Source organism: Monodon monoceros, unplaced genomic scaffold, assembly GCF_005190385.1.
Source record: "Monodon monoceros isolate NGI ecotype Baffin Bay Population unplaced genomic scaffold, NGI_Narwhal_1 Super_Scaffold_3, whole genome shotgun sequence".
Classification (NCBI taxonomy): Eukaryota; Metazoa; Chordata; class Mammalia; order Artiodactyla; family Monodontidae; genus Monodon; species Monodon monoceros.
Window position 1 is genome coordinate 81673198 of NW_021703780.1, and position 26749 is coordinate 81699946.

General features: G+C 40.1%; 1 protein-coding gene across 7 annotated transcripts in view; it reads right to left on the minus strand.

The window, feature by feature from the left end:
- Window positions 1-26749, minus strand: part of FRMD4B (FERM domain containing 4B) — a 336083-nt gene that overhangs the window by 91542 nt on the left and 217792 nt on the right. For all 7 annotated transcript variants that reach the window (XM_029242032.1, XM_029242034.1, XM_029242031.1 and 4 more), the window contains 2 exons: window positions 20471-20563; window positions 7000-7084 (listed from right to left, as the gene is read on the minus strand). In XM_029242032.1, the coding sequence (XP_029097865.1) occupies window positions 7000-7084; window positions 20471-20563 (178 nt within the window). The remainder of the gene's footprint in view (window positions 1-6999; window positions 7085-20470; window positions 20564-26749) is intronic.

Consider the following 26749-nt stretch of genomic DNA (forward strand, 5'->3'; position numbering starts at 1 on the left):
AAAAAAAAAAAAAAAAAAAAAAAAAAAAAGAGTACACCTTTTCTTTTTAGATAAAGCAACTAGGAATTTTCAGCTTCCACTTAGCTTTGTCCAGTGAGAAAGACGACTGAGTATTTTTCTAATGGAGGGATTACGTTACTAGCCATCTACATATTACCTAGAAAATACCAAACTGTAAATTCCTACAGATGAATTTGTAAAAATTATCCCAATAACGTAAGTCATAGTGCCTTACAACATTATGCTTTGTAAAAGTTCTGAATCCTTTGACAAGTCATGGAATACTCTCATTTAGAAAGGAGCTCCTAGGACCTGACATATGAATTTAAAAGAACTCTGCTTCTTCAAGACCAACAGAAATAGCATACAAAACTACAAGAGAAATACTATGAGCCAAAATTTGCATCCTATTTTTCTTTCTATTAGCAACAGAGCAAACAAGTCATCAAGGAGGTTATTTCTTTGGACCTTGGCCAGCTAGGCAGTGAGAAATATCACAAGGGGTAACTGTATTTCTCCACATAAAACATGATCACCAACTGTTGTTTATGAAATATTTTCCTGACTCAGTAAATGCTGCATTGGCTATACAGGTGTCTACTTATCAGTCAAACCATGGTGTTCTTAAGGAAACCCACATCTCACAAAAGGAGGCTCTCACAAAGTCTCTGGTGCTGGAGACATTACCCTTTCCTCATAGAAGTAGCCAAAAACTCTGCTTTGAGTACTTTTGCTTCTGGCTAAGATGGAGTAACAGGGGCTGGATTTACCCTGTTTCCTGAAAAAAAGTAAAAAACTAGACAATAAATATGAAACAACAGTTTTCAAAACACGGAACATCAGGCAGCAACGGACAGTGAACCTTGAATGCGGTAAACCCTGACTGTCCCTACTTGCTGCCATGAGAAGGTTTCCAGGCTGTGAAGGGGAAACCCAGATGGAGCAAGGTGGACTTTTGGAGTTGTGCAGCTGGAGCTGACAGAATGGGGAAACAGAAATGGATGGAATTTGTAGAAGAGAGTGCTAGAGAAAAGAGAGCTGCACCAAGAGAGACTCTTGAAGCTATACAGTAGGTCTTCTTTGAGTATTTAGCTGAGTACTGATCACTGCATGCATGGAAGGAGACTACCCAAGGCTGGGGAAATAACTAGCCAAAAGGATGAAAGGGAAGGCTGCCTGGTCCTCACACAGGGCTGAAAACGGTGCCTGTTCCCACCAGTCAGACTGAAAAAACTCATAATTCATGGGGCATTGAGTAGAGTGCTGAGGAAGGTCTTGCCTCAGTCATGGGCACTCTAGAATGAGTACTGCTCTGGTCCAGCCTAACAAATCTTAAAAGTGAGACCTTGAAAAATCGAACTGCATCCAAGTAACTAAACGGAATCCCCAAACAAATGTCAAGAATATTTAAGGAATATGAAAATATGTGGCACCCCAAAAGAAACAATTAAAAATGTCCAGCATCCAATCAAAAATTATCAGGCATGCAAATAGGTAGGGAAACATGACCCATAATGAGGAGAAAAATCAATCAATCAGAACCACCCAAACTGACACAAATATTAGAATAAGCAGATGAAGGGACTTCCCTGGCTGTCCAGTGGTTAGGACTCCGCACTCTCACTGCCAGGGCCCAGGTTCAATTCCTGGTCAGGGAACTAAGATCCCGCAAGCCGCACAGTGCGGCCAAAAAAATAAAAGAGAGTAAGCAGATGAAGACATTAAAACAATTATTATAACTGTAGCCCATATGTTTAAAAAGTTAAGTAGCCACAGGCAAGATTTTAAAAAGATCCAAATCTCAAACTTCTAAAGATAAAAACTTCAATATACAGGGTGGGATAAATGGCAGAATAAATTCTAAGAGAAAAGATGAATAAAATTGAAGATACTGCAGTAGAAATTATCAAAATAAAACACAAAAAGAAAGGAAAGAAAGAAAGAAAGAAAGAAAAAGAAAAAAGCATCATTTAGCTGTGGGATAACTTTAGGTGGCCTAGTATATGTGCAATTGGAGTTTGCAAAGGAGGCATGGATGGGGACAGAAAAAAATAGTTGAAGAAATTATGGCTGAAATATTCCCAAATTTGATAAAAACTATAAATCCACAAGTCCAAGATGCTCAATAAACACCAATCACAAGAACCATGAAGGAGAAAGCTATATCAAATTGTTCAAAGCAGTGATAAAGAGAAAATTTTAAAAGCAGACAGAGATGACCAAATGTTTACACAAAAACAATAACAGTGTCATGTGCATCTATAACACACCTAAAAATAAAACGTATGACACTGACAGCATAAAGGCTGAGAATGAAGAAATAGAAATATACTATTATAAGATTCTTGTACTACATGTGAAATCGTACAAGATCACTTGAAGGTAGACTTGATAAGTTAAAGATGTATACTATAAACCCTAAAGCAATTACAGAAAAAATAAAATGAAGAGTTACAGCTAGTAATCCAACAAAGGAGATAAAATGAAATCATAAAATACTCAATAAATCCAAAAGAAGGCAGAAAAAAGGAACAAAGAACAGATGGGACAAATAGAAAACAAAGAGCAAGACAGACAAACTTAACCATGTCAATAATCACATTAAATGTAAATAATGTAAACAACCAGTTAAAAGACCGAGATGGATAAATGGATAAATAAAATGGGTAAAAATATCAAGATGCAATTATATGTTGTCTGTAAGAAATTCACTTTAAATACACAGACACAAACAGTTTACAATTAAAAGGATGGAAAAAGACTTACCATGTTAACACTGATCAAAAGAAATGTGAAGTGGTTATATTAATATCAAAGCAGACTTCAGAATAAAGAATATTACCAGGATAAAGAGGATCATTCTATAAACACAGTCAAGAGGATATAGCATTCCTAAATGTTTATACTGTAATAACAAAACTTCAAAATACATGAAACGAAAACTGATAGGACTTACAAAGAGAAATAGAAAAATCTACAATCATAGCTAGAGATTTCAGTACCTCTCTGTCAATAACTGATACAGGAAGTAGACACACAATCAGCAAGAGTAGTAGACTTAAACAATACTATCAAATTGACTTGGTTAACATCTATAGAACATCCATCCAACGACAGCAGAATACACATTCTTCCCAAGTGCACATGGACCACTTACCAAGACGAAGCATATTCTGGACCATAAATAAGTCACATTAAATTTAAAAGAATTTAATTTACACAAAGTGTGTTTTCTGACCACCGTGAGATTTAATTAGAGGTAAATAAAAGATCCCTAAAAGCCCCCAAATTTCTGGAAACCAAACTATACTCTTCTAAATAACAATGAGCCAATGAAGATATATCAAGAAGGAAATTTAAAAATATTTACAAATGAATGAAAATGAAAACACAACATATCAGTATTTGTGGAATACAAAATCAGCACTTAGAAAATGTTACCGTAATAAATGCATATATTAGAAAAGAAACATCTTTAATCAGTGATCTCAGCTTTCATCTTAAGAGACTGGTATATGAAGAGCAAATTAAACCCAAAGGAAGAAGAAAGGCAATAATAATGATAAAATATAAACTAATAAAGATCATAGCAGAAATCAATGAAGCAGAAAAAAATTTCAAATCATTGAAACCAAAAGCTGATTCTTTGAGAGGCTCAATACAGATAAACGTCTGGCCAGAATGATAAGAAATAAAAAAGAGAGAAGACACTATTTATTAATATCAGGATTGAGAGAGGCAATACCACTATAGACTGCACATATTAAAAGGATAATAAGAAAATATGAACTATGGCTATAAATTGGACAACTAATAAAAAGGCACACAGATTGAAAAGGAAGAAGTAAAGCTATCTTTATTAGCAGATGATCTATAAAGTAAACCTGATGAAATCTACAAAAAAGTTACCAAAAGTTATAAATGAGGTTAGCAGGATTCAATATCAATACACAAAAATCAATTCGATTTCTATATACTGATAATGAACATTCAGAAATTGAAATAAAAAGATACCATTTACAATTGTATCAAATAATATGTAAGACATAGGGACATATCTAACAAAAGACCTGTATACTGAAAACTACTGAGAGAAATTAAATATCATCTAAATAAATGGAGCTATATATATATATATATATATCTTGTTTATGGGTCTGATGACTCAATGTTGTTAAACTGTCAATTCTTCCCACCTTGGTCTATGAATTCATGCAATCCTAATAAAAGTATCAGTAGGGTTGTTTCTTTTGGGTAGAAATTGACAAGCTGATTCTAAAATTTATATGGAAATGCAAAAAACTTAGAATAAATAAGACAACTTTTAAAAAGAACAAAGTTAAGGTTTGTTCTGATTTCAATACACAATTCAAAGCTGCAGTAATCAAAACAGTATATTATTGCCATAAAGGCTGACAAATAGGTCAATGGAACAGAATAGAGTCCAGAAGTAAACCCACACATATATAGACAACTAATTTTTCTTAAAGGGGCAAAGGCAACATAATAGAGAAATGACAGCCTTTTCAACAAATGGCACTGGAGCCACTGAATATCCATATGCAAAAAAAAAAAGAAAGAAAGAAAGAACTTCAATCTGAACTTTGTGTCATACATAAAAATTAATTCAAAATGGATAACAGACCTAATGCAATACCTAAAATTCTAAAACTTCTAGAAGAAAACACAGGAGAAAATCTTTGTGACTCTGGGTTAGGCAAAGTTTACTGAGATACAATATCACAATCCATAAAGGAACAAATTGATAAAATTGACTTCAACAAAATAAAAGCCTTTTAGTCTTTGAAAGACATGAAGAGAATGAACAGCAAGCCACAGACTGGGAGAAAATATTTGTAATCCATATAACCAATAAAGTACTTATATCCAGAATATATATACTCTGAAAACTCATGAGAAGAAAACAGCAACCCAAAGAAATTGGGCAAAAGATTCAAACATAAAGAAGATATAATGATGGTAAAATAAGCACATAAGAGACACTCAAACATCATATGTCATCAGGGAAATGGAAATGAAAACTGCAATGAGATGCTGCTACGCTCCTATTAGAATGGCTAAAATGGAAAAGATGTTGATGCCATGTGTTGACAAGGATATGAAGGAACTAGACATCTCATAAACTGCTGGTGGGAATTTAAAATAGCACAACCACTTTGGAAAACAGTTTGGCAGAACCTTAAAAAGTTAAATCTATCTACCATATGACCTAGCCATTCTACTCCCAGGTATTTGCCCAAGAAGAAAAGAAAGTATATGTGTATACAATGACTTGTACATGGATGTTTATAGCAGTTTTATTTGTAACAGTCCCCAAACTTGCATAATCTAAATGTTCATCAACAGCTGAATGGATCATTTTGAAATATGTGCACATATCAAATCATCATACTGTACACCTTAAACTTACACAATATTATATGTCAATTATATCCCAGTAAAACTGGGAGAAAAAGGAAAAAAAAAAAAAAACGCACAGGCGAATGCATAAACAATGTAAGGTATAGGGACTTCCCTGTGGTTCGGTGGGTAAGACTCGGTGCTGCCACTGCAGGGGACACGGGTTCAATCCCTGGTCGCGGAACTGAGATCCCGCGATCCTGCATGCCATGCAGTGCAGCCAAAAAAACAAAAACAAAAGCAAAAACAAAACAATGTAAGGTATAGCCATACAGTGGAATATTACTTAGCAATAAAAAGCAAAGTGCTATTGATACATGCAGCAACATGGATGAATCTCGAAACAATTATGCTCATTGAAAAAAGACAAAAAGATTATCTACTGTATGATTCCACTTACATTAAACTCTAGAAAATGTAATCTACTGTGAGAAAAAGCAGATCTGTAGTTGCTGGCTATATTCACTATCTTGATTGTAATGATCATTTCAAGGGTATTACTTCTAATAAGGCGCAGAAAATTATGTAGTCAATTACATCTCAATAAAGCTATAAAAACAACAACAACAAAAACTCTGCTCTTTGCTGAGTCTTACTCTAATTAAAGCTGCATGTGTGCAGTGGGCCACCCTTAACACTTTGGGGGCTGAGGGAGGAGTACCAGTACAGGTGTCCTAACCCACAGTCTGACCCCTTGTCCTTCCAGGCCAGCTGTCTCTGGCCACCCCTCAGATTTAGGGTGATATGTATGGGCAGAAGGGGTTCCCACCGGCCCTGGAAGCAGGCGTGGGATCTGAGATCCTGAACACTGAGAACATAACCTTGAAGGGAGGAGCTGGGCTCCCCCTGAGCCTATCTTGGCCCACAGACTCCCTGCCGTTGCGCAGGGTATGGTTTGAGGAGGCCACACTAGAGGGCTTTAAAGCAACGCTTATCTGCAAGGAGCTAAGATAAAAATGGAGAGTGTCTAAAACTTCTACAGCAATCTGACGGAAATGGCTGCAACATCCAGGCATGGGATAATTTTTCTAGCAATTCGTGTGTATTGAATTTTACAAAAGCTGTGTATCCTCCATGGACTGGATGGAAACAACAAACCAAAACATAGGTCCCTTGACCACAGGTAACTGAGACTCTGCCTTAAAACACGTGGCTTTGAGCAGAAGCCCCTAAAGAAGACTGGTTTTGAATTACGATCCATGTAGGCCGTATTCTGTTAAAAAAGATTTCTGGCCTGACTTTTGTGAGGCTTCGATCACAGTCTGCTTGATCCATCTTTGTGTCCTGCTGGGTCATTCCGTGCGGAGTATGAACTGCATTTAAGGCCGTGGTAATTCTGTGTGTGCACAATGCCTCTGTACATGGCTGTCTTCCCAACTCAGAATTTGAGAAGAACTGCCTTTCTTTCTTTCTTTCTTTTTTTTTGGTTTATTTGTTTGGTGGGGAAGGATATGTCAAGGAAAAAGATTATGTCCTTTTTTTCTCCATTTGAACATGAAAACAAAGGCCCTGCCATTGCTCCCTCCTTCTCCAGTCCCTCTGGAGTCTGCCACTGACCATAACAAATGGGACCCTTACCTTGTGCACACAGGCCTTTGCATTCAGGAAAAACAGCTCCACGGTGGTTTTATCCTTCAGGAACGATATGCTCTCAATGTAAAACCTGAAAAACAGTACAGAAGTTTGTTCCTTCAGATTCCTTCCCTTTTCTCTGCAATGATTTCATTTCCTCATGTAGTTTCTTGCAGAGAATTTTCAGAAACTACGGGATGGTTGTGCTTTATTTCCTTCTTAAAAGCTATCTGCAACACATATGTACAGCTGTGTGTATGTATGAATCTATGTGGATATGCAGATAACATCTTCTGCAGAAGGCTTTTGTGTGTTGGAAGGTGAATTAAAGAAAAATCCAAAATGGTCACCAACTGCAAAGCCAACTTTACTCTTGGTTGCCCATTCTCCGACACACTTTCTGGGAGCTCAGAATACCTGAGACAGCTTCGAAACAAAGCCCAGTTGAGCTCTGAGGGCTGAAAACAGAAGTCTGCTCAGTAAGCACTACTAAATAATTGAACCTGGAGGCCTGTGGCTCTGTCGTTTTCAGACCCAGGGTGGGTGTGAGAGCCCCACGTTTACCTCGCCCCCATCCACCAGGAGAGTTTCAATCGCACCCTCCCTCCTTTCCTCTCATCCCTTCCAGGGTCCAGGCTTTCCCTCGGGCTGGAAGCTGAGCTCTCATACTACTTAATATTGGTCTTTCTCATGCAAATCAGGGCATTCTGGGCCTCGCTCCCTCCACTGCCTTTTCTGGGCCTTTGCTCGCTCAGTCTATGAGGCCAGGTCCCTCTTTTAGGAGAGAGCTGACTACCAGGAGGTGCGGAGGGGAGGAGAGTCTTGTGTTTTCCTCATCCCGTCCTGTGGAAGCTGGCTGGTGAAGGCTGGCGCTCTGGCATGGGTGAGTGCCCCAGCTGAGGCCTAGAAGGTTTTCTCTACTGTTGGAGCCCCACTGATGAATAATGCATGAAGAGACTTAATACCCAAAGAGAGCTCACAGCTAGGGTCCTGGAAGAGAACTTGCTCTCAACTTGGTGAGAGGCAAGATAAACCTGGACTGAAGTGGCATGGGGCGCGGGGGAGTCTTGTCCTTAGCTCTGCAAAATCCTGACAGGCATTGGGCATTTGCTTTTTTTATTTTTTCCTCCCTTTCCACAATAAGGAAACGTTTGAGAAATAAATCCAGCAGCTTAAAAAGGCCGTGAAAGATTTTACCACTGAGACGGTAAAATCATTTGAAAAATTCCACCCTTAATGCTGAATCATCAAGGGAAGTTCCAGAAAGAGAATAAATCCTTTATATTTTCACTTACAAGGGTTTATCTCACCTATGAGTGAGCTTAATGAAGATTCATGAGTGTTAGGTGTGTGAGAAGGGAAAGTTAAGGATTAAGGCAGGAGGGGGAGAGGAAGAGTTGGAGGGAAAAGCAGGCTTCGGAATATGAAACATATAGAATATGTAGTCCCAGCTCCATCATTTATTAGCTGTGTAGCCTTGGGCAAGATCGTTAGCTTCTCTGTGTCTTTTCTAAAATGGGTGTTATGACTGCACTTACCTCACAGGGTTTTGGAAGGAGTAAATGAGATAATAGAAAAGGATGTAAAACAATAAAAACTAACAGTTGTTAATAAAAATCCATTTTCTAGAATTTAATGCTATGTGGCCTGGGGGATGTGGCTTAAGCTTTGAGTCTAAGATACTTTGTCTATAAAGGGGGGATGACGATGGCCCTAGGAGGACCGTTATGAAGTGCCCACGACAGTGCCTGGCACGAGGTAGGAATTCAAGAAATCCTAACTAGTGTGGCTTGGCAAACCTTGCATCATGTTTAAAAAAAAAAAAAAGCTGATAGGACACAGTGGGATTTGAACTATATCTGAAGGCTAGGAAAAACAACAGGATTCTATAGGATAAAAAGAAATCCAGGTGGAGAAAATACAATAGGTAAATAGCATCTCTGTGGCAATGTGATAAACATTCATAATTTGGCTTTCGCCAAGAGTTAGTTATAATCTGAGTATTCTCCCATCAGTTTTGGCCTCCTGGCCATGGCCAGACAGACCAAGGACAGTCACCTGACTCAAAGGCAACCAGTCCGTAAGCTGGTGAGCATCCTATGAGGTGGGCTGGGGAGAAGAGAGATCAGCCCATCAGAGGCTCCTTATACGGGGTAAGGAACGGACAAACCCATCAGGTACGGTCTCTTAGAGAGGCTGAGAGATGAGAGAGACAGGTCAAGAGGGAAACAGTGGAGGCAGAGAAAGGCACCAAGATTAGCGAGTCCCTGCGACGGCGGATTCAAGGCCTGCTGCTGCCATAGGACTGAGATGACCTGTGCAGCTAAGTTTCCTGAAGGACCTTCTGTTTCAACTAGGTGGTGATGGTTTTGCCCTGCTTCCTTTGTTTTTACAAGTATTTTTATCTCTGTCAACTGAGATAAGATGGGCAGGTTTTCGGTGGGCAGCCTGAAAAGTGCAGCAGCAGGATCACAGCTAATGTTTCTTGAGCTCTTACTTATGTGCCGGGTCGCATGCTGAGTGCTTTCCACACGTTGTTTCATTTAATTCTCACAACAGCCCTGGGAAGGAGATACCTATCATTATTCCCATTGTACAGATGCAGAAACTGAATTCAGAGATCCGCCTACATGCACAGGCAGGAGGAGGTCTTGATCTGGGTCCCTTTGACTCCTGTAGACAACGCTTTTCAGTGGAACCTCCTCCTGACTGCCTCTCTTGTTCACTCAACTAGCATTTATAAGGAAAGCTAAGCCCTAAATAATTGTGTGCAGAAACAAGTAAAATAGAAGTACGTTTGTTCTCTATTGTTTCAAAAGTCAGAACCAGGGCTTCCCTGGCTGGTGGCGCAGTGGTTAAGAATCCGCCTGCCAATGCAGGGGACACGGGTTCAAGTCCTGGTCTGGGAAGATTCCACATGTCACGGAGCAACTAAGCCCGTGCAGTGAGCCTGAGCTCTAGAGCCCACGAGCCACAGCTACTGAGCCCGCGCGCCTAGAGCCCGTGCTCCACAACAAGAGAAGCTACAGCAATGAGAAGCCTGCGTACTGCAACGAAGAGTAGGCCCCACTCGCTGCAACGAGAGAAAGCCTGCAAACAGCAACGAAGCCCTAACACAGCCAAAAATAAATAAATAAAATAAAAAAATAATAAAAATTAAAAAAAAGTCAGAACCAGATCAGTGGACCAGAAAAATACAAGGTGATAGATTTTGGATCAACCTATGAAACACCTTTTAGAAAGTTAAAATAGTCTTGGAAGGGTCTTCCTGCCCTATAAGAGTCCCAGGTCAGATTAGGAGAGCTCAGGGTCTGTTATCTATGCCAAGATTCGGTGATTCTTTCACTTTTACTTATTTCAATATATATCTCTAACAGAGAGGGATCGTATTAAAAGCATAACCTATGGGGAGGGGGAAGGGTAAGCAGTGACAAAGTGAGGGAGAGGCATGGACATATATACACTACCAAATGTAAGGCAGATAGCTAGTGGGAAGCAGCCGCATAGCACAGAGAGATCAGCTTGGAGCTTTGTGACCACCTAGAGGGGTGGGATAGGGAGGGTGGGAGGGAGGGAGACGCAAGAGGGAGGAGATATAGGGATATATGTATATGTATAACTGATTCACTTTTTTATAAAGCAGAAACTAACACACCATTGTAAAGCAATTATACTCTAATAAAGATGTAAAAAAAAAAAGCATAACCTCAATGAATTTTCACACTAGCAAAGTTCATAATTCCTTAATGTTTAAGATTCTGATCTTCATTCACATTTTGCCACTGTCTTCAAAACTTTTTTTTTTTTTAATCCTGTGCTTGTGTTATTAAATAAATAAATCTGCAGTGGTCTTTAGTGGGAGTCACATATGCAAAAGCCTTAAGGATCACCAGCTGGATATAAAACAGCTGAGCACATTCCTTTTGCTCAGCTGGAACTCCTTCTGCAAGGTATGAGCATGTGACCCAAGCTAGACCAGTCAGATTCTTTCACCCTGGAATAGAAATATGAGTACAATGACCTATCGATCAAAGATTGTTGGAGCCTATTGTTCTGCCAGTGGTACTCAGATGAAACTGTCCATTGGTTTCTGCTCCCTAGATCCCTGCAGAGCCTGGATTCCTATCTTTTCTGAGGCTTTGTTAGTCCAGTTTTCCTTCAATTCTGTTAGCCACAATTGGTTTCTTTTGCTGGAAACCAAAGAATCCAAATTACTGGATACTAGAGGGCTTCCCACGAGCTAGGGACAATACAAAGGGCTCTACACGCATCATCTCATTTAACTTCAGTACAAGCAGATGCCAGAGGTAGCAAGTTATGAACCTATCCTATCTTACAGATAAGAAAACTGAGAAATAGAGATGTAAAGTCAACTTCCCCAAGCCACACAGGTAGAAAGTGGTGGAGCCATGATTCAAACTAAGGCCTTCCAGACTTCAAAGTTCATATTTCAAACCAATATGATAGGATGCTTTCCTACAGTAACAATCACAATGAAGTATAAAATGTACACAATGCCATGGGGCCCAAGGGAGGAATGCCATTAAATCAGCTTATGAATCAAGAGGGAGAAGGCTGCCAAACTGAAATCCAGAGAACTAAGTGTCACAGGACACGGTGTACCCTCAGACAATTGAGCCGAGTCTTAAAGAATGCATGAGTTCACCAGGTAACGAAGGTTGGAAGGGCATTCCAGGGAGAGGGCGTATTAGCCAGGCCTCTTGCTAGTCGGCAAGAATTTAACAAACCATATGCAGGGAGTTGGGTGGCTTAGCACCAAATCAACCTATGGCTTGTCCAATTCTGCACAGGTACCTTTGTACTAGAAATTGGGTTCCTCTTGTTTCTGAAGCTCAGGTCCCTGACTATATCCTAGTTCCAGTAAACAGGTCCCTATCTTGTTTCCCGCTACTTTCTGGCGATCCGCCCTGTTGCCTTCTACCTTTCTGCCTAGGCATCCGATTACCGGCTCTCTGAATCCATGATCCCATCTCTCCCTCAAGGGAGCCACTGTAATGACTTTATATTTACAGAGGGTACGAACAGTACGTATGTATGGTCCTCCGGGAGAATGGCTCCCCAGGAGCACCTATCAACACGTACCATGAACTGAAAACAAAATCTAGGGCTTCTTAATGAAATGAAACGGACTATGCCAGACATAAAATAAAGACCTTTTGTTTCAACCCCTTTTTGGCAAAAGGATATTGTCTCCCTTCTGCGTGCTTACCGTGAGTGATTTGTGAAGTCAAAGCCCACGGTTCAATTTTCAGCCTCTAAACAAACCCAGGCTTTTGGGGGCTAGGCATATGTTTTGGAGACAGACATCAAGCAGTTCACCAAGTGTAATTTCTTGAGAATCTGCCTTCTTGAGAAGAGGTTTTGTCTCTGCTTTTCGTGTTCCTCCCGTTACCATTTTCCCCCCCTTTCTTGATGGGACAGGTGTTCACCTAACTGATCATCGGTGATAACAGAGCATCAACCTCAACGATATGACATAATTGGCTTGGAGGAGGGGCAGGCCTGTCAGCGAGATGACAACACACGTGTGTCGAAAAGCAGCAGACTCTGGTTGTTTGGGATGGGCTGTCCTTTAATGGTCACTGCCATGTAGTGGCCCATGTTTTCCTCCTATGGCATTTATTCATCACGGTCAAAAGTCAACACCACAGGGAATTCCCTGGTGGTCCAGTGGTTAGGACTCTGAAGTTTCACTGCCACAGCCTGGGTTCAATCCCTGGTCAGGGAACTAAGATCCCGCGAGCTTCATGGTGTGGCCAAAAAAAAAAAAAGAAGAAAGAAAAGGAAAAAAAAATGTCAACACCACAGAGTTGGGGAGATAACTAGGTTAAGTCCAGCCCTAACACTGATCCAGCTGCTTGGCTTCTCCGTGCTTCCCTTTCCTTACTTGCCTCCACCAGAGACATGAGAGATATTTTCAACGTAGCTTAGAGGGTGGCATGTATTTCAGCGGTCAATGAGCGGTGGTGATTATTACTATGTTATTATTATCTGCCTACCAGGGGGGCTATAACAAAAGGTGCACACTTAGCTGGGAACCTCCTTAAAACTTCAGCTGTAACAACAAGAATGGAAATTCCAGTTACCTTTCCTAAGCTCTTTCTCTCAAGAAAGCAACGTGCTACAAAGGTGTCCATTTTGACAGAATGGGAAACCACTCTGAAATGCATACTCTTCTGACCACTTTATCTCCCCAACTGAGTATATTTTCTTTGTTTTCCAGAGTCTTTGCTGTGTCTGAGCGATAGCATCAAAGAAAGCGAATTGGGCAAGAATGACTCAATTATTTCGCATTCTGAACAATGCTGACTTGGTGACTGGCGTCCCGCAAGGGCTGCATTCAAACGCCTCGTTCCAGGTTTCGTTTAGTTACTGTAGGTAATTTTAGGCACTCACTGCAGCCACCTGCCTAAGTAGATTTCTTTCAGGTCCTAATCCACACCCCGAGCAGGGAGATCTGTATTTATTGCTTATAATGACCCTGCAACCTCATAGTCCTGCTTTATAATGCACGCTGAAGACAGCGCTATAATTTAAGTGTATTTCATTTTTTCCAAACGACGATGCACAACTTCTGAGAGTCCCATATGTTCCCGTTCATCTCTGGGAGGGGTGCACTCTTGGAAGATTCCCCAAGGGAAGAATTATTTGCTTCTGCAATGTGCTCCCCTGCCAGGAAAACTCTGCCTCACTTCCGAATTTCCAGGCTTCCCAAGGAGAACTAGAGAGGGCCCTCCAGGTGTGAGCCTGTGGAAACCTGCCCTGGCGCTCCTCTCCCACATTGTGACTCTTTCTGAGTTCTCCAGGTAACAGCTGGAGGCCCAGGAGGGTAAGGGCCTTGCTGTGACCTGTCTGAACGGGGAGGGAGTCTTCTGCCCCAGGAAATGTGAAGCGTTCGGTCCCGTGGTGAATTCCAAGTGCTTGCTTCAAACTGCAAAATAGCCGGCTCCCGTCCACCATGAGCAAAGTAGGGACAGATGCTCTGAGAAGGAGACAGGAAGAGGCAGGAGAGGTTAACTTTGCAGGGAGGGGATGGCTGGGACTAGTGAATGATGAAGACAAATGATGAATCTTCCACCCAGTGCAAAAGTGAGTGGGTCAGACCCAAGCCAGACAGTCTCCAAACTTCCATATTCAGTAGCCGTATATCACATTAAGGAATTTTTTACCCATTGAACATGTGGTTGAGGCAGCCTCTCTTAATTATATCATAAAAATAGTTAACATTTATTGAGGGTCTTCGTTACATGTTAACATGCACAATCCTCCAACAACCCTGTGTATTACCACAAGCTCCTATTCCATTTTCTACGTGAGGAAAGAGGCCCACAGAGGGTGCCAAAGGCCACACAGGTAATACACGGGAGAGTTAGGGTTAGAATCCAAGAGCAATGCTAAAGCATTGGTTCTTAAGGGATGGAGTGAAGTGCATCTGGTCATGTTGAAGACATTTTTTTGATTGTCCTGACCTGGAGAGTATTCCTGGCATCTCATGGGTAGAGGCCAGGGGTGCTGCAAACATCCTACAGCACAGCATGGCTCCCTTCAGTGAAGAATTCCTTGGCCCCAGAATTCCCTGGCGGTCCAGTGGTTAGGACTCTGCACTTCCACTGCAGGGGACATGGGTTCTATCCCTGGTCAGGGAACTAAGATTCCGCATGCTACACAGTGTGGCCAAAAAAAAAAAAAGAATTACTTGGCCCCAAATGTCAATAGTACTGCTACTGAGAAAGCATGCATTAAAGGCCAAGCATTGAACTTCTGTACCCTACGACCTTTTCACCCATCATAATACTAATGCTTTCCTTCTGCCCTTTCAATGTCACCCTGAGGACAGATTACAGAGAAGACTGAGCAGATTCCCATAAACACTGTCTGATATGTGATTGCGGAGCACACAGAAATATAATCCTGTAAGAAACTGGAATCGGGGGTTTCCCTGGTGGCACAGTGGTTAAGAATCTGCCTGCCAATGCAGGGCACACGGGTTTGAGCCCTGGTCCGGGAAGATCCCACATGCTGTAGAGCAACTAAGCCCATGCGCCACAACTACTGAGCCTGTGGTCTAGAGCCTGCAAGCCACAACTACTGAGACTGCATGCCACAACTACTGAAGTCCATGTGCCTAGAGCCCGTGCTCCACAACAAGAGAAGCCACCACAATGAGAAGCCCGGGCACCGCAACGAAGAGTAGCCCCCGCTCACCACAACTAGAGAAAGCCCGCGTGCAGCAACGAAGACCCAACACAGCGAAAAAAAATAAAATAATAAATAAATAAATAAATTAGAAACTGGAATCAGGATTGAGTTTTGAAGGATTCTGTGTCTTTCTGGAACTCTCATATGAATCAGGATGGTGACTCCTCAAAGACGATGGCCCCTTACCAACTGCCTGGAAGTTCAAGAATGGGTTAGGCCAGGAGGTCATGGTCAATATTAAGGCAACTAACAGACTTTTTCCCCAGGTTCCGGGATATCGTTCAGATGGAAGTGTGGTGATGTGCAAAGAGCTCTGGCTAACTCACACATCTGCCTCAGATACCTCTGCTGGGCCTAAAGTAGGAGAAATCCGTTATTTCTCGGTGCTTTTTAATCACATTCCTCTGGGAAGAGGTGAACTTTCCTGTCCTCTCCTTATTGTAAATTACCTACTCTTTGATAGCTCTAAAATAATTCACGGCTACCCAGTCACAAACATTTTACCTTTTCTTCATTTATCACTCTTCACACTTGCATTTTTAAAAAACAGCTTAATACGTTCATTGTAGGAAAAAATATATATAGACAAGCAAAAGTCATTCCCACAATCATTCTATTCAGAGATAAATTACTGTTAACATCTTACACTTTTTCCCTACTCCTATCTTTTACTTAAGTGCCATCCTGTGGTCTGCTTCTTTCCCCTAGAATATACTGGGAACTTCTTTCTATATCAATAAATCTATTTCTTCACCAGAATCTTTAACTGTTGGGCTGTATCTCATATATTTGTCTTTCTTAAAAAAATCAGGTGGAATGATGTGGACCCACGAGTTGTAGTCATAATGCTTCCTTGAGTTAAAGGCCGAACGTTCCAGAACCAGGCCAAGGGGTGCTTTTAAGACAGAAAAAAGTCTTTCAAAGGTTCTGTGTTTGCAGCAACTTTGACAGAAAGTTAGTAGTCTTTCCCCACATCTACTAGGACTCTCCACACGCGGCGAATTCTCACCCCTAAGCGTCACAGACAGACAATACTTAGGGTACCTCTGAGTGGCCACTTACAGTCTTAGCGCATAGCGAAAGAGATTTGGAAATAGGAGGAAGAAGAGAGGGGAAGAGGAGAGGGAGAACCAGAAAGGAAAAAAAAGCAAGAGGTAGTCCGATGAATAAGGGGGGTAAAAGACCCAAGATCCTGGCGTTTTGTGGAGCTGGGTGGTACCAGCCAGAGCCACCTCGGCTTGCCCCCGCCCCCCGCCCCGCCCCCGAGGGGATGGGAGCTTTTCCAATGAGGTCACACGCAGTTCCCCTGCCACCGCCTGAGAATTAAATGCCTGTTTGCTCACTATCAAGCTTTTCAAATGCTTACATCTGGGCTGCATTACCAAAGAGGCCCATGTGTTTGTGGATGATAATTTACAGCAGCAGATAACAACCCTGGGGCTGGAGGAGTCCCCCAGCAGCCTGGAGGAGTTTGGATTCACAGGGAAACAGAGGATGGGTTAAATGAATTATGGTGCATAAATAAATTATGGGGCGTCTATACACATATGTGTTACACACATAGTTAGCACATATCATTGAGATTTTATAACTAAAGCACAGACAAAGGTTTAATCCTGAAGCTCATAAAGAGAGAACTAAGTGCATTCACCTTAAATGTTTTCTTCCTTCCATGCAGAAGCGGCATGTGTTTCTGAGCTGCTGCCTGCATCCTGGGGGATATGAACTGGGAGAAAAGTCTTTCCCTGCAAATCTGTGGGACCCCAGTGTTTAGCTCAGGAATCAATGAGACAATACAGGTCAAATATCTAACCCAGTGCCTGCCACAGGGTTAATGCTACATTTCAATAGAGAGGAAACTTCTGGAGAGCAAAACTGTATGGTATTTTTCTTTTTCATAAACGCTACAATTAAAAAAATGACATTTTCTTATATTTGTATAATATTCTGCCAAGTTATTTTGTATCCCCTGATCCCTTTTTAATTCACAACCAACATGCCCAAGATCCCATTTACCGTCTCCAGCGCACGGTATCAGAATCTGGGCCAGGAATGCAGAGGTTTTGGGGGTTGGAGGGGTGACTGTTTAAAAATTTTCCTACAGTGATTCAGATATGCAACCCCTCGCCTTCTGGGGGAGCTCTGAATGCAATGTCCCTTTTCATCTGATGTCTTTTATTACAGCGATCAATTGTTCACTGTAAAAATGCCATCACTTCCTGAAACCATCTTCATTGTTGGCATTTGGATATTTTAATCTTTATTTATTTATTTATTTAGGCCTTGCCTCGTGGCTTGCGAGATCTCAGTTTGCCAACCAGGGATTGAACCCCGGGCCCCGGCAGTGAAAGCACTGAGTCCTAACCACTGGACCGCCAGGGAATTCCCCTACATTTGGATATTTTTAATTGTTAGCAATGAAAATAATAGTGATGCACATCCATATCATGCATTACTTCTGTGGGGAATCCTTTCTCCTTGTGTGCTAACTACTCACCACGTACACACCTTGGTGTCCACGAGTGAGCGACTCCGAGTTCCAGGGCATGCAGCAGTACTTGCTGATGGGAAAGGCAATGACCCCGATATCAAAAGAGACCATGTGTCTTTCTAGAGGCTTCTATGGTGACCCCGTGTCCAAATACAATCAAATGCTCTTTGGTTCTAGTCTTCAATGACTCAAAAGTGTTGTCACTCCAGGCAACCTGGGGGTGGTGGGGTGGTGGTGGTGATGTCTGCTATGATGTAAGTATGAGTGGCAGTCCTGTTTTCTTAAAAGAGGAGGCTGGAGACCCTCTGAGAGGCCACTGACGTCACTGCGGTGGCTACAGTCCCATTTGTGAGACCTCCAAAGAACTGCAATCCACTCGCTGACCTCTGTCAGTTCACTTAATTCCTTGGTGTGTGCTTTTGCTCTATCATTTCCTTAATTAAATTGGAGTAACAACAAGTCCTTAATTGGAATAATAACAAAGACTATTAAGACCCCAGGGTACTGTTGGGAAGAAGAATTAAGTGAATAATTAAAAACTTGATAAGGGCTTTTAAACATGCAAGTAGTCCAGGGAAAGTAAAGCTAAGTGATTACGGGACACTCGTGAGATAAGTGCTGAAACTCACAAACAGGCAGCAGGCAACTCCGGAATCCCAGGAACTCGCTTTGGAATGACAGGGCCGCCTTATGAGTGACTGTACAGAAGGGAAGACACAGCTTTCTCCCCTGGCATTTTGAGACCAAAAATAGACCAGATAGTAGTGGTCAAAAAACTAGAACACAAACCTGGTGACTAAATAAATGGCACTGAGTAGTTAGGCTACAGAAGCACTACATATGTGCCCAAAGATGAAAGTGTAAGGATGTTAACTGCAAGCTACATCTTAATAAAGTCACTGGAAACAGCCTAAATGCTTAACAGCAGCCTGGATAGCTAAATTATGAAAGTGCAAACAAATAAAGTGATTTTTATATACCCAAGGAAAGATCTCCAGGTTAAAAAAGAAAAAAGTAAGTCACCAAACAACTCATGAGCCTTATTTTTCTCTAAGAAGGGGAGTGAACTGGGGATACGGTGAGGAAGCAGCCTGATGGGAGAGTAATTCTTCCTTTTCACTCTATACTTTCATAAAGTTCGAAATGTTTACAGCGATAATATAATTCTTTGTGAAAAAAGATTGATTTATGTTGAGCCATTTCCCCTACATAATACGAGATGAAAGCTTCTCTACTCTCTGACCCCTGCTTAATTACTAATATACATTTTTTGCTATTGCTGCTGGTCTGTATTTGTCTTTTTCTCCATTTCCACGGACACAAGCACTCATATCACACTCTTTCCAGGAAACTCCTATGTTTTTCTGTAGGATTTCTGTGTACTTTTCCATACATGCTACGCTCCTGGACAAATCACCATTATGCTACCTCCTTCCTGGGTTTTAAAAATGTGACTTCTGGTGGTAAGAAAGAAATTCTAAACAAGATTTCAGAGCAAAAAGCAAAAAAACAAATTGGGGGCTGTCAGCGCTTTATTTACTTCATAAGGAGCAGCCTGTATCCACGATGACCATCAATTCATGTTAAACAGAGACTTAAAAAGAAAAGGCCAATCAGGACATCTTATCACACTTTTGGATTTCAAGGAGCATAAAGAAGTAAAAAAAAAAAAAGAAACAAGGGTTTGTGGAAATTGACATGATTTTGTCAGGTAAACATACTATAACCAAACCCCACCCCGCCCCAAAGAAAGACAAAAAGCCTCCACCGTCATGTCATAAAACAAAGCATAGTTCAACATCCAAAAAATAACATAAGCTCAGAATTTAGGGTCCATTCTTTAGGTTAATCCAGCTTTATGAAAACATATTTAGATTTATGGGAAATCTCCTACCTTAGCTTATTTTATCACATTTGGCTTCAGACCAGGAAGACAAGATATATCATGAAAATATATCAAATTCAGGATAGTGGGGAGAGGGGCTACTACATAGGAAGGGGCTTTCAGCAAAATTGGTGACTTTTTATTTCTTAAGCTAGGTAAGGAACATGGGCGTTACTCTTTATAACATTTTATTATCTTACAGTGTGAATAATTAATGTGAAAAAATATTTCCATCATCGGCTGGCTTTAAGAAATCACTGATTTAGTTGAATATATCCATCGCAGGAGGAAATAACTGAGGCCAATATGTATGGTTAAGTGACTTGCCCAAGCAGAGCTCAGAGAACAAATCAAGTATTCCTTCCCAGCAGTCTCTTCAGGAAAGCAGAATTCAGATTTCTGTACTGTTAATTCTTTCCATGAGCATTTGTTTGCATTTTATTGTCTATTCCAATTAAGGTGTGAAATTGTATAAAATTCAATTATTTCCATAGTCTCTAGAAAACATTCCTACATAAAATGTAAGAGTGTTTGCTATATTTCAAATTATAAAAATCTAGAAGTATGTTGAGTCAGAAACAGGTTTATGTATTAAAATATATTACTTACGTTTTTCAGCTTTAAATGGATTCAAGGGGCTTTGAGAACTAAAGGAAGGTGATTCTATACTTCATCTTCAAAGGAAACAGTTCTACACAGTATCTATGTTAACTTGTTCCCCAGACTAGGACAGCAAAGAATCTCTTTCACGTAATAATTTTTTGATCTGTCCCTTCTTTTTTTAAAATTCTCTGACTCTGATCACCAGGATTTTTTTTTTTCTAAAAAAAAAAAAAAAAAAGAGGCAGGTGGTGATGGTAGATGTGTCTCTGGTTACATACCTCACAGAAAAGTACAAAACGGTTGGGCCTGGTTTCTTGGGCAAATCGTGGTCAAGAACTCGGTGGTCTAACTGTAGCCAGTTCTGCTGACCTCTGTAAGAGTAAAACAAAACAAAACAAGAAAGATTAAACAGAAACCCAGAGAAAGGTTTAATAAACACTGTGTTGGCAGAGCTGTGCGGTAACAGTTATTCTCACACATTAATGGTTGGAGTATAACCTGTTACAACCAGTGATGAGGCCAATTTGGCAATTTCTATCAAAATTACAAAAGCACCTGCCTCTGAACCAGCATTGTCATTTCTGGGAGTTAATCAGGATAAACCTGCACATGTGGAAAATAGCCTATGTATAAAGCCACTCACTGTAGCATTGTCTGTAGCAGCAAAAAGGCTCACAACAACCTAAAAATCAAACAGGGTATTGTTTAAAAAAACAAATTTAAACAGCAATGAAATACTATGCAGCCATACCAAAGATCAAGGGTATCTTTACAAACTTATTGTGAAAAATTTTCAAAATATGGTGTCAAATGAAAAAGCAAGATGCATAACAGTGAGTATAATATATTGCCATTTTTTTAAGTTAAAAAAAGAATAGCTAGACATATGTGCACTTATATGTATAAAAATATCTCAGAGAGGATACATCATGAAATGAACAAGAAACTGAAAACACTGGCTGCCTTTGGAGATAAAAAACTAGGTGATATTAAACATATTACTCCTTAAATCCTTATTAAATATAAAATCTGAAATATTTTAGATAGTCAAGAAGGGAAACTTTTTTTTTAATGAAAACAGACAGACACAGATAACAATACTATAGCTTTTATAAAAATATGGGGTCGACACACTACTATGTATAGAACAGATAACTGATAAGAACCTACTGAATAGCACCGGGAACTCTATTCAATACTCTAATGACCCACATGGGAATAGAATCTAAAAAAGAGTGGATATATGTGTATGTATAACTGACTCACTTTGTTGTACAGCAGAAACTAAAACAACATTGTAAATCAACTAGACTCCAATAAAAAAATTAATTAAAAGATAAAAATAAAAATATGGGGTCAGGGCTTCCCTGGTGGTGCAGTGGTTGAGAGCCCGCCTGCCGATGCAGGGGATACGGGTTCATGCCCCGGTCCTGGAAGATCCCACATGCCGCGGAGCGGCTGGGCCCGTGAGCCATGGCCGCTGAGCCTGCGCGTCCGGAGCCTGTGCTCCGCAACGGGAGAGGCCACAACAGTGAGAGGCCCGCATACCCAAAAAAAAAAAAAAAAAAAATGGCGTCAAATACTTTCTGGGGACTGTTTTTGGATATATATTATGGAATTCCTAACATTTAAGCACGTATTTGTTGATTCATTCAAGGGCTTCACTAAATTCATGGGTATAAACATTCCCCTGAAATTGTGACCTGGGGCATAGAAGAATTGAGACACTGTGGCTGGGGATTGTTTATGTGACTTTTCCAAGATGGTCCCACTAGTTGATCCATTTTAGATTGTAAATTCCCAGAAGGCAGAGACTACATTCGCTTGCTTACACAAAACTTAAGAACATGCTGATAGTGGTGGGATGTCAAATTATACCAAAACCTGTAATGGTTCAGAAGACATATTCCAACCTATTTTGGTCTTTGAGTACATAATTTTTTTAAAAATCAGAAAACTCTAAGCTGTATTTATTATAAGTAGATAGGAAACGTGAGTAATAATAATAACAGTTAATCTTTATTGAGCAACTACTTAGTGCCAACCAAGCTGGTACTTTTTTAATATATTAATACTATATTTTACAGTAAGTCTGCAAAGAAAAGTGGCAGAGCTGGGATTTGAACCCAAGACTTAGGATACAGGACAAAATGAGATTACAGGGTTGAATCAGCTTTTTTTTTTTTATTTTTGTTTTATTGTAGTAAGAACTCTTACTACAGATTTACCCGCTTAATAATTTTTTTGACATCTTTATTGGAGTATAATTGCTTTACAATGGTGTGTTAGTTTCTGCTTTATAACAAAGAGAATCAGTTTCTGCTTTATAACAAAGTGAATCAGCTATACATATACATATATCCCCATATCTCTTCCCTCTTTCGTCTCCCTCCCTCTAACCCTCCCTATCCCACCCCTCTAGGTGGTCACAAAACACTGACCTGATCTCCCTGTGCATGCGGCTGCTTCCCACTAGCTATCTATTTTACATTTGGTAGTGTATATATGTCCATGCCACTCTCTCACTTTGTCCCAGCTTACCTCCCCCTCCCCGTGTCCTCAAGTCCATTCTCTAGTAGGTCTCTGTCTTTATTCCTGTCCTGCCCCAAGGTTCTTCAGAACCTTTTCTTTTTTAGATTCCATATATATGTGTTAGCATACGGTATTTGTTTTTCTCTTTCTGACTTACTTCACTCTGTATAACAGACTCTAGGTCCATCCACCTCACTACAAATAACTCAATTTCGTTTCTTTTTATGGCTGAGTAATATTCCATTGTATATATGTGCCACATCTTCTTTATCCATTCATCTGTCAATGGACATTTAGGTTGCTTCCATGTCCTGGCTATTGTAAATAGAGCTGCAATGAACATTGTGGTACATGACTTTTTGAATTATGGTTTTCTCAGGGTATATGCCCAGTAGTGGGATTGCTGGGTCATATGGTAGTTCTATTTGTAGTTTTTTAAGGACCCTCCATACTGTTCTCCATAGTGGCTGTATCAATTTACATTCCCACCAACAGTGCAAGAGTGTTCCCTTTTCTCCACACCCTCTCCAGCATTTATTGTTGGTAGATTTTTTGATGATGGCCATTCTGACTGGTGTGAGGTGATACCTCACTGTAGTTTTGATTTGCATTTCTCTAATGATTAGTGATGTTGAGCATCCTTTCATGTGTTTGTTGGCAATATGTATATCTTCTTTGGAGAAACGTCCGTTTAGGTCTTCTACCCATTTTTGGATTGGGTTGTTTGTGTTTTTGATATTGAGCTGCATGAGCTGCTTGTAAATTTTGGAGACTAATCCTCTGTCAGTTGCTTCATTTGCAAATATTTTCTCCCATTCTGAGGGTTGTCTTTTCATCTTGTTTATGGTTTCCTTTGCTGTGCAAAAGCCTTTAAGTTTCATTAGGTACCATTCATTTATTTGTTTTTATTTCCATTTGACTAGGAGGTGGGTCAAAAAGGATCTTGCTGTGATTTATGTCTACGAGTGTTCTGCCTACATTTTCCTCTAAGAATTTGATAGTGTCTAGCCTTACATTATATATATATATATATATTTTATTTATTTTTTTTTTTCCGGTACGCAGGCCTCTCACTGTTGTGGCCTCTCTCGTTGTGGAGCACAGGCTCTGGACGCACAGGCTCAGCAGCCATGGCTCACGGGCCTAGCCGCTCTGCGGCATGTGGGATCTTCCTGGACCGGGGCATGAACCCGTGTCCCCTGCATCGGCAGGCAGACTCTCAACCACTGTGCCACCAGGGAAGCCCAAGACTTACATTTTAGTCTTTAATCCATCTGAGTTTATTTTTGTGTATGGTCTTAGGGAGTGCTCTAATTTCATACTTTGACATGTACCTGTCCAGTTTTCCCAGCACCGCTTAATGAAGAGGCTGTCTTTTCTCCATTGTATATTCTTGCCTCCTTTATCAAAAATAAGGCAACCATATGTGCGTGGGTTTATCTCTGGGCTTTCTATCCTGTTCCATTGATCTATATTTCTGTTTATGTGCCAGTACCATACTGCCTTGCTTACTGTAGCTTTGTAGTATAGTCTGAAGTCCGCGAGGTAGTTTGATAGGAATTGCACTGAATCTGTAGATTGCTTTGAGTAGTATAGTCATTTTCACAATGTTGATTCTTCCAATCCAAGAACATGGTATATCTCTCCATCTATTTGTATCATCTTTAATTCTTTTCATCAGTGTCTTATAGTTTTCTGAATACAGGTCTTTTGTCTCCTTAGGTAGGTTCATTCCTAGGTGTTTTACTCTTTTTGTTGCAATGGTAAATAAGAGTGTTTCCTTGATTTTACTTTCAGATTTTTCATCATTAGTGTATAGGAATGCCAGAGATTTCTGTGCATTACTTTTATATCCTGCTACTTTACCAGATTCACTGATTAGCTCTAGTAGTTTTCTGGTAGCATCTTTAGGATTCTCTGTGTATAGTATCATGTCATCTGCAAACAGTGACAGCTTTACTTCTTCTTTTCCGATTTGGATTCCTTTTATTTCCCTTTCTTCTCTAATTGCTGTGACTAAAACTTCCAAAACAATGTTGAATAATAGTGGTGAGAGTGGGCAACCTTGTCTTGTTCCTGATCTTAGTGGAAATGGTTTCAGTTTTTCACCACTGAAGACAATGTTGGCTGTGGCTTTGTCATATATGGCCTTTATTATGTTGAGGTAAGTTCCCTCTATGCCTACTTTCTGGAGGGTTTTTATCATAAATGGGTGTTGAATATTATCAAAAGCTTTTTCTGCATCTACTGAAATGATCATATGGTTTTTATTCTTCAATTTATTAATATGGTGTATCACATTGATTGATTTGCGTATATTGAAGAATCCTTGCATTCCTGGGATAAACCCCACTTGACCATGGTGTATGATCCTTTTAATGTGCTGTTGGATTCTGTTTGCTAGTATTTTGTTGAGGATTTTTGCATCTATGTCCATCAGCGATATTGGCCTGTAGTTTTCTTTCTTTGTGACATCTTTGTCCGGTTTTGGTATCAGGGTGATGGTGGCCTCGTAGAATGAGTTTGGGAGTGTTTCTCCCTCTGCTATATTTTGGAAGAGTTTGAGAAGGATAGCTGTTAGCTCTTCTCTAAATGTTTGATAGAATTCGCCTGTGAAGCCATCTGGTCCTGGGCGTTTTTTTGTTGGAAGATTTTTAATCACAGTCTCAATTTCAGTGCTTGTGATTGGTCTGTTCATATTTTCTTTTTCTTCCTGTTCAGTCTTGGAAGGTTGTGCTTTTCTAAGAATTTGTCCATTTCTTCAAGGTTGTCCATTTTATTGGCATAGTGTTGCTTGTAGTAATCTCTCATGATCCTTGTATTTCTGCAGTGTCAATTGTTACTTCTCAATTTTCATTTCTAATTCTATTGATTTGAGTCTTCTCCCTTTTTTTCTTGATGGGTCTGGCTAATGGTTTATCAATTTTGTTTACCTTCTCAAAGAACCAGCTGTTAGTTTTATTGATATTTGCTATTGTTTCCTTCATTTCTTTTTCATTTATTTCTGATCTGATCTTTACGATTTTTTTCCCTCTGCTAACTTTGGGGTTTTTTCGTTCTTCGTTCTGTAATTGCTTTAGGTGTAAGGTTAGGTTGTTTATTTGAGATGTTCCTTGTTTCTTAAGGTAGGACTGTCTTGCTATAAACTTCCCTCTTAGAACTGCTTTCGCTGCAGTGCATAGATTTTGGGTGATCGTGTTTTCATTGTCATTTGTTCCTAGGTATTTTTTGATTTCCTCTTTGATTTCTTCAGTGATCTCTTGGTTATTAAGTAGTGTATTGTTTAGCCTCCATGTGTTTGTATTTTTTACAGATTTTTTTCCTGTGATTGATATCTAGTCTCATAGCGTTGTGGTCAGAAAAGCTACTTGATACCATTTCAATTTTCTTAAATTTACCAAGGCTTGATTTGTGACCCCAGATATGATCTATCCTGGAGAATGTTCCACGAGCACTTGAGAAGAAACTGTATTCTGTTGTTTTTGGATGGAATGTCCTAAATATCAATTAAGTCCATCTTGTTTAATGTATCATTTAAAGCTTATGTTTCCTTATTTATTTTCATTTTGGATGATCTGTCCATTAGTGAAAGTGGGGTGTTAAAGTCCCCTACTATGATTGTGTTACTGTAGATTTCCCCTTTTATGGCTGTAAGCATTTGCCTTATGTATCGAGGTGCTCCTATGTTGGGTGCATAAATATTTACAATTGTTATATCTTCTTCTTGGATTGATCCCTTGATCATTATGCAGTGTCCTTCTTTGTCTCTTGTAATAGTCTTTGTTTTAAAGTCTATTTTGTCTGATATGAGAATTGCTACTCCAGCTTTCTTTTGATTTCCATCTGCATGGAATATCTTTTTCCATCCCGTCACTTTCCATCTGTATGTGTCCCTAGGTCTGAAGTGGGTCTCTTGTAGACAGCATATATACGGGTCTTGTTTTTGTATCCATTCAGCCAGTCTATGTCTTTTGGTTGGAGCATTTAATCCATTTATATTTAAGGTAATTTTCGATATGTATATT